Below are 15737 nucleotides of genomic sequence, written 5' to 3' on the forward strand. Positions count from 1 at the left end.
AATAACCTGTTTGGAAAATCATAATAGTATCTGAGTAATTTGAGTTTATTGAGTAAGTCCCAACCAGAGTAGAGAGAGAACCAGGAGATTTTGTATTTGGATTTTCAGAAGACATAGAACAGTGCAGCACAGGATACCAAATTAAATGAATCCTTTCTGCCTGCTAATGATCTATATCCCTACATTCCTTGCATATTCATGGGCTTATCTAAAAGTATCTTAAACACTTCTAATGTATCTGCCTCCGCCACCACCCCTGGCATCACCTTTCAGACTCCAGTCATTCTCTGTTTTTAAAAAAACACAGAAAACTTGCTCCTCATATCTCCTTTGAACTGTCCCACTCTCACTTTAAAAGCCTGCCCCCTCCTATTACACATGTCAACTTTGGGGAAAGAAGCTTTTGACCATCAATCCTATCTCTGCATCTCATAATTTTATAGACTTCTTCAAGTCTCCGCTTCTCAAGAGAAAACTGTGTTTTACTTGCTTCTCCTTGCAACTCTTACCCTCTAATCCAGGCAGCATCCTGGTAAACCTGTTCTGCACCCTCTGCAAAGCCTCCACACCCTCCTTGTAATGTGGCTACCAGAATCAAATGCAATAATGTAAGTGTGGCCTAATCTAAGTCTTGTAAAGCTGCAACATGTCATTCTGACCCTTGTACTCAGTTCCCTAACCAATAAAGGCAAGCCTGTCAACTTGTGTGGCCATTTTCAGGGAGCTATGGATTTGAACCCCAAGATCCCTCTGTATATCACTGCTGTTCAGGATCAGCCATTAACTGCATATTTTTCTTTAACATTTGATTTCTCAAAGTGCAGCATCTCACACTTATCCAGATTAAATTACATTTGCCGTTTCTCCTCCATATCTGCAACTGATCTATAACCTGTTGTATCCTTTAACAACCTTCTACACTATCCACAACTGCACTGGTCTTTGTATCATCTGCAAACTTACTAATCTACCCATGTACAGTTTTATCCAAGTCACTTATATATACCACAAACAGAGGTCCCAGTATGGATCCCCTAGTCATGGACCTCCAGCCAGCAAAACACCATTCTACCGCTCCTGACTGTCTTCTATAGGCAAGCCAATTGTGAATCCATGTGGTCAATTCACTATGTATCCCATGCATCTTAATCTTTTTGATGAGCCGACCATAAAGGACCTTATCAAAAGCCTTACTGAAATCCAGGTGGACAATGTATACTGCTCTACCCTCATTAATCACCTTTATCATCTTCGTGGAAAAGTTCAATCAAGTTAATAAGGCATGACCTGCCCCACACACCACCATGCTGACTGTCCCTAATGAAGCCATGATTTTCCAAATGCGCAAAATCCTATCCCTAAGAAAGGTATCTGAAAGGCTAGATAATGTTTCATAATCATTCTCCAGCATCTAGCTTCTGTTTTCAATCAGTTGATAACTAAATTCTGATATTGAGAGAATTGAAGGGAGGAGTGGCCAAGTAGATGTGATGAGAAGGAAAGGAATGTGTGATCAGTGTGGTAGCTCAATTTACTATTCCTCTGTCGTTCTCTAGAATCTTGCGACCCACCTCAAGTTGTTTTAGTCCTCTTTAATAAAGCGTAGAGAGTTTAGATTTTGAGACTGAAGAGACTAGGCAATGACAAAACAATTTGGAACTGGTAAGTCGAAACAAATCATTTGAAAAAGGAGTATGAATGCATGCATTGAAACATTTCTTAATTGCTTTGCAGGTGGCCCCGATGTCCGTGTATGCCTGCCTTGGAAGTGATGCTGCAGCAATACGTGATGCGTTTCTTAATAGACTGCAGAGCAAGACAGAGGTGTTTGTTTGTTGTTTTACAAAATATTAATGCTAAATGTTTATGCTACTGACTCTAAGAGCAAATATACGATACATGTAGCACAGTTAGCATTCTGAAAGGGCATTTAACAGTGAGAGCTGTGCAAGCATGTCCTTCCAAGTATTTTTTAAAAAAACAATTTCTGTGATTTAGGACATGCGAATTAAGGTGATGATCCTGGAGTTTTTAACAGTTGCTGTGGAGACGCAGCCTGGTTTGATTGAGCTCTTCCTCAACTTAGAAGTGAAAGATGATGCTGTAGGATCAAAGGTGAGAAATAAAGACCAATCTGTCTGTTGAGAGCTAATCTCCCAGTTGAACAAAACATTGAATGTCACATTGGCAATTTTAAATTAACAGTCAGTTCACTGATGTATATTCACAGGAGTTTATCCTGGGAGAATGGAGCTGTCTCCAGGTGGTATTGGAATTCATCGACTCCAAGCAACAAGGAAAATATTGGTGTCCTCCTCTCATCCATCGTGCTGCCATTGCTTTTTTGCATGCACTGTGGCAGGATCGCAGGGATAGCGCAATGACCGTTTTACGAGCCAAGTATGTTTCTTTCTTTTCTGTAATTGCAAAATATTTTTGCTTTATTCACAGCCTTTGCTCCATATTTTTGTCCCCACAGCAGCTATTTTTTTTTAAAGAAAATTATCCATGTCCAGAATCCAGAAAATGTGCAGAATTAGTTAGGTTATTCAGACAGCTGTAGGCTTGTGATACAATGCTTTTGGGAACGTACAAAATAGTCCTTGTTACTGAGATTTGCATTCTAACTGGCTATGAGTAAACTCTTGTCAAACAGGAAGGTTGTTTTGCTATAGTAGATTTAATAATCATGAGTTATACTGTGATTAGTCTCTCTGCTGGGAACGTAGAATTGCCTGCAGTCCGCTGCACATTAACCTAATCTACTCAGATTGGATTTTTTTTTCAACTTCATTGGCTGAGAGGACTGCTGGCAAGGCCATTTTCAATTGCAATTGAGAAGGTGGAGGGACTGTAACACTGCTGATGATTATCCCACAATACTATTTGGGAAAGGTCAGGACTTTGTACCAGTGACGATGAAGAAACCGTGATCTGTTTCTGATTTCTTTTTACCCATGTGCTTACTTCCCCAGTGTTGTTGGTATTTACCATTTATTATTGCAATGAGAAAAAGCCAATTCAGTTTTTTAAAACATATTCTTTAAGGAAAAATGACCATATTATGATGGGCTTTTCCTTGAGTTTGAATATAGTGGATTTGATTTGAAACTAGGGTCTTAAATCTAAATCAGAGGTAACTAGGTATGAGGGGAAAGTTGATTGTTTGCGAAAATACCTTTTGAAGGTCTGATGGTATATAGATGATGGCTAATACTTCAAGAATTAATGTGTGGTTTATAACAAACATAAATTCCTTAAAGTCACAAAACCCAACAGGAGAAGTGAGGCAGCAGTGGTTAACGAAGAATATTAAAACTTATGTTAGATCAAAGGAGAAGACTTGATTGCTGTTGTATAATGATCCCAGCTGCTGGCAATACTGGGCAAACCATTCCAGAGTGAAACCTGCCTTGATGGAAGATTGGGTTTATTGTTGAAAGTTGGTTTCTGTGGTGATCCAGTCGTTGACATATTCGCAAGAGGCTACCAATGTACTTTTAACAAAAGAACACCAAAGCTTATTTTACACACAAAAAAATTAAGACATGAATTTACATGACATAAGCGCTATGTTGAAGCAGTTGTGTTGTAAATATCAGGAATTCAACCGTATTACCCTCAACAACAACCTTAGAAATACTCAAATTTCAATGAAAAATCATCCTATTTCCACTTCAGTTTCTTCTTTAGTTTACGTATCTGTTTTTGATTTATTTCTCGCAAATTTCTGCATTTACTCAATGCTGGTTTCTTTTGGTAATGTCTCTTCATGAGACCCTTAAACAGCTAATGTGGGTCACTTGCTACTTAACATGGATTCCTTAAGCACAGCCTTTGTTGTTGGAGCTTTGTTACTGGCGTTAAATCACTTGAGACCTTTTTCTTTAATCTATTCTGACTTTTAGAAGCTGCTAAGCTTTGCTGTCTCAGAAACATGTGCACTTGCTGACTTCATGGCTCTCTTTCTTTTAAAAGAGCTGGTTCTGTCGGTCTCCCTGCCATTGAACAATTGGCATGGCAGCAGCCTTATTTTTTTGCTCCCTTCAACTTATTCCATAAAGCACTGAACTACTCACCTCAAGGTTTTTTTTAAAGGTATCACTTAAATAGATGAAAGCATATTTCCAGATTCAGCTATATCTCTCAATTTAAAAAAAAACAACCTACAAAAGGTAGAAATACAAATCGAGCCTAAAGCTGCACATGCTTGTGTCCACTTGAGAATCCAATACTTTACAATAGTATAATATATCCTGTCAGAGTTGCCAAAGAGGAGCCTTCCTGAGAATTGGGAGCACTTTGAAAATCAGTAATGAAAGTCTTTGAAGCTAATAAAAGGGAGAATAGAATGTGAATATAATTGAAGAAACTGCATAAAATTGGACCGGAAAAAGCTTCTGTAGGCATGTAAAAAGGAATCAGTTAGGAAAGACAAATATGGATCCATGACAGGCAGCTAAATAATTCTGTCTTCATGGAGAAACGTAAAAGTAATCCCTGAGAAATAATAGAGCTGCAAAGGACTAGTGAGAATGAGGAGCTAGAAGAATTGGTCTTATTAAAAATAAAAGTAGAATTGGATAAATTAGTGGGAATGAAAGTTGACAAATCTGCAGGGCCTGATGAACACGATTGCAGAATATTGGAGGAGATGGCTATGGAAATGTGAGATAAATTTGAGGTTTTAAGACTAATGTAAGAATAAAGAGTAAAAGTAAACCATTCAGCTCATTAAATTTGCTCTGCCATTCAGTTAGATCATGATGATCTGATCATCCTCAACTTTACTTTACTTCCTTTTTACTCAACCTTGATTCCTTTAATGATTAAAAATCTCTATCTCAGCCTTGAATATATGCAGTGAAGAATTCCATAGATTTATTATCCTCCTGAGAGAAATTCCTCCTCCTGTGTCTCAAATGTATGATCACTTATTCTGAGATTATGCCCTTTGGTCTGAGACACTGACAGAGGCAGACAGGCAGAGGTGGAGATGCGCACACAGGCGGACAGAGAGGCATGCAGACGAAGAGAAAGACAGAGAGAGAAACGCACACAGAGAAAGACAGACAGACATAGACGGACATGCAGACGCAGGCAGTGAGAAAGAGTTGCGCAGGCACATGCAGGGAGCGCGAGACATGTGGGCAGTGAGGGGCACGCGGGAAGGGGGACACGTGATACAGAAACACGCAGAAAGCGAGAGAGAGAGACACAGGCGCGCGCAGTCACAGAGCGAGGAGGAGGAGACACGGCACGCGACTCACAGACTCAGAAAGGGGGCAGAGAGAGAAACACAGACGAGGGGGAGAGACAGAGACAAAATGAGAGACAGAGACACAAACACAAAGGGCGAGAGAAACACACACAAAGGGAGACAACGAGAAAGACACAGACAAGGCGAGAGACGCACGCAGATGGAGGGGGGAGAGAGACGCATGCAGACAGATTACAAGCTAAACTGATGCAAAATCCCCAGGGAAAACCACTCATGAGGGTGTCCAAACCCAGGGAAAGTAGCACCTGCAATAAAATGCTCCTCCAAACCCATACTGGCTCTCTGTTTGTTGCTGATAAGCTTGCAACAAATGCAGGAGAGAAACGGCCTGCGGTTGGAGGGGCAGCGAAAATCAGTGCCAGAAGTGAGGGAGTCTCTGTTGGATGGGATACCAGGAACCAGGGTCTGGAGGCAAAGTGGAGGTGTGGGGTTGTGAGACACAATTAAAGAAGCCTTGGTATGTTGCAATGAAACAGCAAGGGATGAACAGCAAATTATGAAATATGGTCAATGATGTGATCAACTATTAAGGTAGATGTTAGTTGACGAGTCATTTCTGAGGCTTTGGAGCAAATGTTTACATCAGAGTTCCAACAAAAACTGAAAAATTGAAAGAAATATTTGATTTGATTTATTGTCATACTGTATCTTGTTAGAAAATACAATGACAAGTGTTGTACATTGTTGCTGCTCTGTGACGCCACCTTAAAACATAAAAGTAAATCAAAAGATATAATATAAAGGCAGAAAAATGAAGAAATAAAGTAAGTATTATTTTAGGTCCTCATAATCCTCCTTGTTAAGTGCTCCATCGTGGACTATCGGCCTGGTGACCAGGCATGAATCTCCTTTACTGCGCTGCTGGAGTGAAAGTTGTCACTCTTCACCATCGCACCTCCATTGATGCCCTCACCCATTGAGTCCTTGCTGTACCTCGCCAATGCAGACCCTACCAATATTGTTGGGTACTGCTCCAGCCCAAACTCGACTCCACCTCTGCGGAGTCCACTTCGGGCCCACCTTGTCAATGTAGCCACTGCTAATACAGGTATCGTTCTGAGTCCAAACTCACCTCTGCATTACCTCCATGAATCTGCGCTGAATGCAGTTGCTGCCAGGAACTCAAACTCGCCTTGCAGCAGCAGTCATAGTTGGTGCAAGGACTGTTTTGACGATGCAGAAGCCCCAGGATCCCAAACTCGACTCAGCTGTTGCTACCACGGTTCTGTGCTGGGCCCTGCTTGGGTCCAGCCCCGCTTCTGCTGTTACCATGACCAAGCTCTTTACCAAGAGTAGGTAAAATCAGATAGAAGAGGGAGGGGAAAGAAAAATGAAAAGAAAAGTGGTCGGAGCAGATGAGCCCAGGGCTCAGGAGCCCTTCTCCACTGCTGATGGAGTTTTTAAGGGAAGTAGGAAGAAACAATATCTGGATATGGAGTGGGTTGTTCATTAAAAGTCCGTTTCCAAAGAGGGCAAGGTGGATGATCAGAAACTGCTGGGAATTAAGATAGGTTACATTTGGATAATAGATGGTTTAAAACTTGAAATTAAGAAATTCTCAGCAAGAATAAACAATATCAACAGTTATCTTTGGAATAGAGGAAGAAGTTAGGGAGTGGTCCTGAATAGGATTAGAACAAAGCTTTTTCCTCATACCCTACAATACATGGAAGTGCGTAACTGTGCTGAAGATAAAAATAAAAAAGTAATTTGGAATAATTCCTATTTCATTTGCCTCAGTTGCAATAAAGACATGGCGTCAGTATGCACAAAAGAAAAATAAACAATTTGAAAGAATGTTCAATTGGTTTTTAGCATTCTGCTCAGCCAAATCATAAATAATGATTTTTGAAGTTAAATTGTGATCACTTTCATATTGTGGGATCCTGACATGTCACATTGCAAAATCCTGTGTTGGAAGCTAGAGAAAAGAAGTGGCTGTTAAATTCAGCAAGCATTCAGCTCCTGACAGTGAATTGGAGGTTCCCTTCATTGGTGAATCAGTAAGCATTTTTAGCTTAACACATTGCTTAACTGTATCCTGTTTGAAGATTTGACAATTGAAGCAGGTCGATAAAAACTAAAACACTAAATTGCACGCTCAATTGACACAAGCAAGTACAAAGGCGCGCTTATCTTGGAATTTACAGGTTAATGTGCTTAATTTGCATTCTATTATCAAAGCCTTTTGTGGATGCAGTATTTTGTTTGAGACTACTGTTATATGCAATGGATTTTATTTTTCAGAGATCAATTCTGGGAAAATTTGACATCTGTGCTTTTTGGAGAGCTGCCAGCACCCTGTAACATTACAGAGGTATAACATGGAAATATTTTTTAATAGCCTGATTTTCAGTAAGTTACTGTTCTTCAGAGAGCACCATTTGACTCTATCCAGGTCTCCTGCATTTCAATAGGAAGCTTTGGCTACAAATCTCTCTATCGGTACCACATAGGCATGGTTGAGGGAGGGTCAGGACTGCAGTAAGGAAGGATGATATCTTAGAAGTATCTTCAATTGAGACCACGTGGATAGAATTTGAAAGTGCCAAACAGTTTATGGCTGTACTGTAGACCCCTAAATAGTTACGGAGAGATAGAAAGACCGATACATAAGCAAAGCTCAAAAGTATAAAAATGATAGATTTCAACATCTGCAATATTAACTGGTATAGATAAAATGTGAAAGGCTTGTTGGGGAGGAATTCTTAAAACTGGTTCAGGAGAGCTTTTTAAGCTAGTGCATGGAAAGCACAGCAAGTGAAGGGGTGGTGCATTACCTAATGTTAGGGAATGAAGTCTGGAAATGCTAGATGTGGCAATAGGCGAACATGTCAGTGATAGTGACCATAACTTAGTAAGATATAAAGCAATTTTATGTATAAGAACAAAGATGGACTGGAAATAAAGGTTGTGAATTGGAGTGATTGATTTTAGTAAGACAGGATCTGGGTGCAGGTAAATCTACATCCAAGCAGTGTGGAAACATTAAAAGGGTTATGGAGAGAGTGCAGCAAAAAAATGTTTTCATTAAAGTGAAAGGTGGATCAACAAGTGCAAGGAATCAAAGATTGAATAAGAAAAATGAAAGGAAGCTTATAGTAAATACTGAAGGCTTCAAACAGAATGTTGAATTGCCAGTTGCCTAGCAGAGTATGAAAAGTGCAGGGGTTTAGTTTTTTTTAAAAAAGGAAGTGGAGAGCGAAGAGTGACGTGAATAAAACACTGATGGGTAGCAATAAGGAAAGTAGGCCTTTTATTAGGGGCAAGAAAAGAACCTGAGAAAGAGTAGGGCCCATTAGGGAGCCAGAAGATGAAGCTGAGGTTTTAAATGAATACTTTGCATATCTGTTCACAATAAGGGACAGCATTGGTCTAGAAATCTGGGAGAGGCCTGTGATATACTTGACCAAATTAGCATTGAGCAGGAGAAAGTATTTGTAGTTTTAGCAGGCTTAAAACTGGATAAATCCCAAGACCCAGATGTGCTGTATCCAAGACTGCTGCAAGAGACAGAGGAGGCTGCTGACATTCATTTTCAAGCCCCCTCTGGCCACAAAAGGGGTGTCAGTGGACTGGAGGACAGCTAATATGGCAGTTATTTAAGAAGGATGGTGGGCATAAATAAGGCAAGTATAGGCCAGTGAGTCTAACGTTTGTGGCAGAGAAATCCTTGGAAAAACTTCTGAGGGGCAGAATTTCCACTTGGAGAGTTAAGAATTCATTTCATTCAGAAAGCTAGATGTCTAGATGAGGGTAATGCAGTTGATGATGTCCACATGAACTTGTGAGACTTTTGACAAATCTTGCATTATGGACTGGTTAAAAAAAGCAAGAACCCAAGGGATCTAGGGCAATATGGCAAACTGGCGGTGGCAGGAAGCAGAGGCTGATTATCGAAAGGTTGTTTTCGTGACTGAAAGCCTCTGTCCAGTGCCGTACTACAGGGTTCAGTGCTGGATCCCATTCTGTTTATTGTCTATTATTGTTCTAGATGTGAATGTAGGAGCAGTATATGCACAGATGACACAAATATTGGTGTGGTAAATAATGAGGAAAACGTTTGACCACAGGATAATGTAGGTGGGCTGAACACTAGCAGTTGGAATTTAATCCTGAAAAATGCAAGGTAATCCATTTTGGGAGGATAAACAAGGCAAGGGAGTACATTTTGAATGATAAGAACCTAGGAATCAGAGATGCACTAATGTGCATGTACAGAAATCCTTGAAAGCAGGTTAAGACATACGGGAGGAGAAAGTGAGGACTGCAGATGCTGGAGATCAGAGCTGAAAATGTGTTGCTGGAAAAGCGCAGCAGGTCAGGCAGCATCCAAGGAACAGGAGAATCTACATTTCGGGCATAAGCCCTTCTTCAGGAATGAGGAAAGTGTGTCCAGCAGGCCAAGATAAAAGGTAGGGAGGAGGGTCCGAAATGTCGATTCTACTGTTCCTTGGATGCTGCCTGACCTGCTGTGCTTTTCCAGCAACACATTTTCAGCTAAGACATACGGGAGACATATCTTTATTAGTCAAGGCATTGCATACAAGAACAAGGAGGTTGCAGTGGAGCTGTATATAACATTAATTAGGGCACAGCTGGAGTTCTGCTCACCACAGTAAGAAAGATGTGATTGCATTCGGGAGGGCGCCGAAGTGGTTCACCAGGAAGGGGACAGGGTACAGGTAGAAGCAGATTTAAGATAAGGAGCAGACATTTAGAGGCCATTTGAGGATATTGTTCTTCACCCAGAGAATTGTGGATATCTGGAACTCACTCCTTAAAAGGATGTTGGAGGCAGAAGCCCTCAAGACATTGAAGAACTATTTAGATGAGCACTGTTAGCATCCAAAGCTGCAGTCCAAGTCCTGGAAAGCAGGATTTAGAGGAAATGAATGTTTGACTTAAACAACACGATGTGCCAAAAGAACTCTTAACTATGAATAACACTGCTGAAGTATTGTGTAGCTTCTGTGAAGTTAGTTCAACCTGTTCAGTATTAATGAATTGTGTAATGTTAACTTTTCTGATACAGAAGAGTGTGCTGGAAACTTGTGCCTTCACCCTGAAGATCATCTGCCTGGAAATTTACTATGTTGTCAGGTACAACTTCTTTCCTATTTCCTTTTTGTTTTCTTGACATGTGGAGATTGCTGCTGCGGTCAGCATTTGTTGCCTACCGCTGAATACCCTTGATCTGGTTTTGCTTGCAAGGCCATTTCAGAGGGCAGGTAACAGTCAGCAGCATTACTGTAGTCTAGAGTCACGTGTAGGTCATTGCAGACAAGGATGACAGATATCCTTCTTTAAAGGATGTTAAGAACATAGAACAGTGCAGTACAGGTCTTTCAGCCCTTGATGTTGTGCTGACCATTTATCCTACTCTAAGATCAAACTAACCTTCATACCCTTCATTTTACTCTCATACATTTGCTTATTCAAGAGTTGCTTAAATATCCCTAATGTATCTGACTCTACTACCACTGCTGGCAGTGCATTCCACTCATCCACCACTCTGACATCTCCCCATAACCTTCATCAATCACCTTAAAATTTTGTCGTCTCATGATAACCGTTTCCACCCTGGGAAAAGCCTCTGGCTATCCACTCCAACTATACCTCTCATCATCTTGTAAACTTCCATCAAGCCACCTTTCATCCTCCTTTGCTCCATTGAGAAAAACCCTATCTCCCTCAACTTTTTTTCATAAGATATGCCCTCTAGTCCGGGCAACATCCTGATAAATCTCCACTTCACCCTCTCTAAAGCTTCCAAAACCTTCCTGTAATGAGACCACAGAACTGAACACAATGTGGTCTAACTGGGGCTTTATAGAGCCGCAGCATTAATTCGTGGCTCTTGACCTCAATCCCCCTACTAATGAAAGCCAACACCCCATATGCCGCCTTAACAACCTTACCAATGTGGTTGGCAACTTTGAGAGATCTATGGATGTGGGCTCCAAGATCCCTCTGTTCCTTCACAATGTCTTTAACCCTGTATTCTGCATTCAAATTCAGCCTTCCAAAATGAATCCTCTTGACTAGATGTTCCACATCCCTACCATCTTTCACCCTACCATCCCTTACCATACCCTCAGTGGGGCAAACCTGTACAGCGCCCGCAGCAAGTGCTCCCTAAACAACCTCTACATTTGTCATGCATTTCCCTGAGAATGTCTGTTTCCAATTTATGCTCCACAGCTCCTGTCTTAATAGCATTGTAATTTCCCCCTCCCCCAATTAAATACTTTCCCAACTATCACCGAAATGCTCTCCCACTGAGAGATCTGACACCTGACTTGGTTCATTGCCAAGCACCAAATCCAGTATAGATGTTAACGAACCAAATAGGCTTTTACAGCAGTCGATGATAGTTGTCATGGTAATTCAATTTAAATGATACTAGCTGGCATGGTGGAGTTGACTCCATGTCTGCAGGACGTCACCCTGGGTGTTTGGATTGCTAGCCCAACTATATTATCATTATACCACCATTTCCCAGATTCAAAAACAGTAACAATTGTTTTTTCAGCAGTGTTATTTATTGAATAACAAGCTGTTCCTGTGATAGGAGATACAGGTGGTTTACATCTTGATGCCGAAATGTCGATGACTGAGAAATTCCACTAGCTTAAGTAAATTAGAGCCTGAAAGCAATCTTACTTGGTGTTTCCATGCCACCTCTTAGGTTAAGAATGTTTCACACTTCTGTGCTTGAGACACAAATATGCTTGATCACTGTCCTGAGTTGAATCCTGATCTTAAAACTTATCCTTGTTTTTAAATTTCTTTGCAGCCTGACTTTATCCTTCCTAAATCCACCAGTCTTACTGTCCTTTAATTCTGGTCTTTTGAGCATCTTCTATTTTAGTTGTCGTACCTGCAACTGTGCTTTCAACTGTCAAGCCCTAAGCTCTGGCATTCACTCTGTAAATATCTGCATCTAGTATTCTTAAGTTTTTGATTATGTTCACATGCTCTAAATTCCCTGCTGCTGTTAGGCTGCAGCAGCAACTTTACTGAGGTCTGTACTAGTTTATTTCAATTTGTTCAAGTCAATTGCAGCAATGTCTAGAAAGTAAATAAAGCAGTCACCTGATAGGATTCCCCTTTGGTTGGAACAAAATTTGGAGTTTTAGGACTAATGTTGGAGGCAGTGTCAATATGTGAAATAAAAGCTGAAGTAAGCCATTTGGCCCCTCAAGTTTGCTGTCAGTCAGTAAGATTTTGCTTGATCAGTGTGTTTTGAATTCCACATTCCTCCCATCCCTGATAGTCTTTGATTCCCTCCCTAACAGTAATCCGTCTACCATGCTTTAAAATATGAAGCAGCGTGTTCCAGAGTGTCTCCACCATCAGGAAAAAAATCTTCATCTCAATCATAAAATGACAATCTTTAACTCCCTAGTTCTGAACATACCACAGAAATAAACATGCTTTCCAAGTGCATCTTGTCATGATCTTTCTGGATCTTATGCATTTCAATTAAGTTACCCTTTTCTCTTCTAAATGCTAGTGGAAACAAGTTGAGTCTTTCCAATCGTTCCTCATTAGGCAAGGCAACTTGCTCATTCTAGATATCAATCTAGTAAATCTCAGCTGAACTACCCCCAACACACTTGTTTTCCTGAAATAAAACCTAAACTGCACACCGTATATGAGATGTGATCACACTTGTGCCCTGTATAACTGGAGAATAATGATCTTATGTTTATGTTCAGTTCCTCTCAAAGGATAGTGTTCCATTAGCTGCATTAACTATTTGGTGTACCTGCATATTACTGTTTTAAGAGTCATGAACACCTAGGTCCCCTGGAATTCTACCATCATTCTCGACTTCAGTAATATTTTGCATTTATTTTCCAAAGTGAACAGCTTCACAAAAAATTTCTTAAGCTATACATATTTGTCTGTCAACTCTTGCATCTTCACGACATTGCTTCCTATCTATCTTTGTCAACTGTGAATTTAGCTACCATGCCTTTGCTTACTTCCTCATTGATGTAAATTGTGAAATGGTGAGGGCCCAGCACAGGCCCCTCCCAGACTCCTGCCAGTCAGTGCATTTATGTACACTGTTTTCCTTTAGTCAGCCAAGCTGCTTCTCTTGCTAATATGTTGCCCTCTACAGCACAAGCTTTTATTTTCTTTAATAGCTATTGTGGTATCTCACCAAATGCCACCTGGAAACCCAAGTACATCTACAGTATCCCTCTTAGCCACAGCACTTTGTTCCTTTGACAAACTCTAATACAGTGGCTCGACATGTTTCCCTTTCAAGAAACCATGCTGAGTCTTCCCAATTATCTTGTTGTTTGAAGTGACCAGTCATAACCTCTTTAATCAATTCCATCACGTTCTCCATGATTGATGTTGAGTTAACTGGCATCCAGATTTTTGTTTTCTGTACGCCTCCCTTTTTGAATGAAGGGGTTAGATTTGCTATTTTACAGTCTGATGGAGCTTCTCCTGAAACTAGATAATTTTTGAAAATTTATTCTAATGTATCTGCAACATTATTAATCACCTTTTTGAGAACTATAGGATTAATTCCATCAGGACTAGAAACTTCTCTGCCTATTGTTACATCAGTTTGCTTAGTACTCCTTGCCTAGTGATGGTAGCTTTTTGCTCCTGTCCATTCCTAAGATATAGCCTATTAGTAGAATTTTTTTCTTGTCCCCTACAATGAAGATAAAGGCAAAATATTTCTCCCTTTCACCTGATATTTCCTTATTTACTACTAACACCCATTCTCCAGTTGTAGAGGATCAGTGATCACATTGCTTGCTCTTTTTCTTTTTCAATACCTGTAGAATCTCTTGCTAGCTGCTTCACATTTTGAGCTGACTTTCTCTCTCAATCTCAATTTCTTCTTTCAGGCCACATGACTTTGTCATTCTTTGCTGTACTTTGTGATCAATCATCCGGCCTGCCATGCATTTTTGTACTTTTCCCCTAAGATTGAAGCTTTTCCTAACTACATTAGTTGATCATGGGTGGTGGATCCTCGCTTTAGAAGTTTTCATGGTAATAATATACTTCTGAGCGCTCTCAAATATACCTTAAACATCTGCCACTACATCTGTATTGATCTATCCTCTAACCTATTATACAAGTTTGCTTCAGCTAGCTGTCATTGCAAGTGCACATAGTTTTCCTTATTGAAGTTTAAAAATCGAATATTACTCCCAATGTTCTCCCTTTTGAGCTGCTGCCTGAGGGATGTCTTTACCACGAGGTCATCAATCAATACTGTCTCACTATCAAGTCTCCAGTTCCAGAATGTACTGCTCTAAGAAACTCTCAAAAGCATTCTGAGCTTCTTATGCAGGCTACTATTACCAGTATGATTTTTCCAGTTTATATGTATGCTCAAGTCACTTTTCCTTTATAACAAAGATATAATATTTCTTGTATACTTTGCCCAGCATCGTAGTTACTGATAGGGATCCTGTCGATTTCTCCCACTAGCAACTTAATTCCAGTACTATTCCTTAACATTGGTGCATTATTAGGTTTCCCAGTCTCCCTTATTTCCTATATTTTTGTTTTCCTTTCTTACCTTGTCTACTTTTTTATATACCGCATCTTTCCACATTTGATTACTTTTTCCTAATATCAGATTAAAGCCCCCACTGCTTCCCTACATGCACAGTACAGAAGTCAGCCGCTCTTAGCACCTATCAGGTATAGACTAACCAAATGGTGCAATCCCCATTTTTTTGAATACTGGTGCTGCTTCATCACGAACTGGAACTCACTTCTTCCGCATCAGTCTTTGAACCATGTGCCTCATCTCTCTAATTTTATATGCTCTATGCCAATTAGCGCATGGCCCAAGTAATCCAAGATTATAATCTTTGAAGTTTTACTTTTGTGTCTCATTCCTCATAATCTCTGCACAGAGCTTCTTAACATCTACATGGACCATGACAATTGTTTCTTCCTTGCTTGCCAACAGTAGGTCAAAAGTAAGGTGAATTTTGAATAAAGATGAATATTTTTCGTAATGCATTCAACATGTTAATGTACTGGTAAATTGCTATTATTTTAATATTAGATGTACTGGAATAAATGTCAGTGCTGTTTTTTTTTAAATCCTTCTTCCAGTCAATTTTGTGAAAATTACTCTTCATTTGCAGTTGAGAAAACAGTGTATGCTGTATAAATCTGTATTTTGAGGACTTTGGTCTATAGGTTTCAATATAAGATTTTTTTTCCATTACAGTCATCGCTTCCTAGAAATGCTTGCACTTCATGTTAAGATGCACACTTTTAACAGATGGGCTGAATGAGGAACTTAGTTTTCTTCTGATCTCCTTTCTAAGGCGTTTTATTTCTATTCCTAAATTAGTTGTAGCACAAAATAATTCTAGTTTGTTTTAAAATTATCCTTTAAAACGATAACTTGTCACGTGTTCGTAATGGGTTTGCAGTGCCAGCACAGTCA

The 15737-nt window shown here is 40.0% G+C and overlaps 1 protein-coding gene across 1 annotated transcript in view; it reads left to right on the forward strand.

Moving 5' to 3' along the window:
- nup188 (nucleoporin 188) overlaps nucleotides 1-15737 on the forward strand; it is a 100690-nt gene that overhangs the window by 57919 nt on the left and 27034 nt on the right. The window contains exons 26-30 of the mRNA XM_043720361.2: nucleotides 1735-1824; nucleotides 1999-2115; nucleotides 2231-2400; nucleotides 7529-7598; nucleotides 10317-10384. Of these exons, the coding sequence (XP_043576296.1) occupies nucleotides 1735-1824; nucleotides 1999-2115; nucleotides 2231-2400; nucleotides 7529-7598; nucleotides 10317-10384 (515 nt within the window). The remainder of the gene's footprint in view (nucleotides 1-1734; nucleotides 1825-1998; nucleotides 2116-2230; nucleotides 2401-7528; nucleotides 7599-10316; nucleotides 10385-15737) is intronic.

This window comes from Chiloscyllium plagiosum, unplaced genomic scaffold (genome assembly GCF_037043375.1).
Source record: "Chiloscyllium plagiosum isolate Xiang-an unplaced genomic scaffold, Cpla_swu_hap1 HiC_scaffold_21, whole genome shotgun sequence".
Lineage (NCBI taxonomy): Eukaryota > Metazoa > Chordata > Chondrichthyes > Orectolobiformes > Hemiscylliidae > Chiloscyllium > Chiloscyllium plagiosum.